The 1,547-nt window shown below is 47.8% G+C and overlaps 1 protein-coding gene across 1 annotated transcript in view; it reads right to left on the bottom strand.

Moving 5' to 3' along the window:
• Positions 1 to 1,547, bottom strand: part of DONSON (downstream neighbor of SON) — a 5,797-nt gene that overhangs the window by 1,623 nt on the left and 2,627 nt on the right. The window contains 5 exon segments of the mRNA XM_031062622.1: position 1; positions 3 to 95; positions 458 to 562; positions 1,287 to 1,410; positions 1,483 to 1,540. The exon segment at position 1 is cut by the window's left edge and continues 99 nt beyond it. Coding sequence (XP_030918482.1) covers position 1; positions 3 to 95; positions 458 to 562; positions 1,287 to 1,410; positions 1,483 to 1,540 — 381 coding nt within the window.

The raw sequence follows: 1,547 nt of genomic DNA, 5'->3' as shown, positions 1-1,547 counted from the left end.
TCAGGAAATTGAGCAGCCTGAAGGTGTTGCTGCCTCTCACCAGCACCAGCGACTCGGGCCTGTGATCCACCTGCACCTCGTGCTTCTCCCTGCGCCTGGGAGCCGAGTCAAGGGAAAGCCACGGAGCAGTGGGAGCATCCATGGGCCAAAAAGCTGGAGCAGTGAGCCCCCCCTCACCCCTAGTGACCAAAATCCCCAAACCCCACCCAGCTGTGCACCCACCCACATCTGCTCTTCAGATATTAAGCAGCATCTTAATCCTGGCTTCAAATCCTAGAAATACTTGCAAAGTAACTAAAAAAAAAAATGCAGTATCTCATAACATGCAGGAACGTGAGGATTCATATTTGGAAAACAGTTCTCAAAACTTCTACAGAACTTAAATGTAAGTACACAGCACTGTAAAAGCTGCAGGGTTTTCTGGTGTCACACATCTGGAAGATCAAAGGAAGGATACAGCTGGATAGAAATGGTATCTGGTTTCTTCACCTTGTCTTGGACTCCCATCTCCTCAAGCCAAGAGAAGCTTCCATCATCATCATCATCGCTGGGAGCTGGTTCCCTGGGACACAGGATCAGTGTGAGGAGGGCAGTGCCTCTGAGGGAGGTTTTCCAAATGGACTGTGCAGGAGCCTGGAGATGCCCCTGAATTCCAGCACTGCACAACTGTGGGAAATGGAAAGATAGAAACTTCCACAGATTCAGGAGGGTTGGATCTGCAGCCTTGGAAGGAGCTTGGATTGATGCAAAAATAAAGTACATTATTAAGTAGAATAAGAGACATTAAGAACAAAGAACAGACATTAAGTAGAAAAACCATAAACTTATTTCCTACAGTTTTAAGTAAGAATATGCCTTAAGTAAGTGAGAAACTGTATTGATAAGGTGGTGAAGGGTTTATAATGTCAGGGTGTGGTTGTACAGAGTAACTAAGAGTTTAGAAGTTATAACAGAAGCATATGTGTGTAGGTGAGTTAGAAACCCACTGGATAAAAGTATCCACAGTGCAGCAGAAGTAAGTTAAGGTGGTGGGTTAGAAATGCAAAATAAGAAATGCAAAAAGTTCTATATTGCCTTCTAACGAAGAAAGTTGTGACTGCTTTGAGCTATGGCTGAGTTGCTCCTCTGGAATCTCACAGCCTCTGAGATGTTTATCTGATCAGTGAATCTATGGCTGAATGTCTGCTTCTTTAAAATCCCACAGCCTCTGAGCTGGTGTTTATCTGAGCAATGAATCGATGCCGGCCCCATCCCTTTATGCAATGACACACAACATTGTTACTCACCCCGCATCCTCCACACTGCTACCCGCTCTGATGCCCTCAGCCGTCTCTGTCTCCAAACTCTCCTCAGAGTTCTTCTGTTTCCTGGCTCCACTTTCCTCCAGCAGAGGCAAGGAGAACTCTATGCCTGTGGTGAGGAGAGGCAGCAGTGAGGGGCTGTGTGCCATCCCTGTGCCCCATCCCCGGTGGGTGCCCTTACCCTCGGAGCGCATGGCATGGCGCAGGCCGCATGTGGTGGGCACGATGGCAGCCGTGGGCTCAGCG

The sequence above is a fragment of the Geospiza fortis genome, unplaced genomic scaffold (genome assembly GCF_000277835.1).
Source record: "Geospiza fortis unplaced genomic scaffold, GeoFor_1.0 scaffold96, whole genome shotgun sequence".
Classification (NCBI taxonomy): domain Eukaryota; kingdom Metazoa; phylum Chordata; class Aves; order Passeriformes; family Thraupidae; genus Geospiza; species Geospiza fortis.
This window is presented reverse-complemented; position numbering and strand designations above follow the sequence as displayed.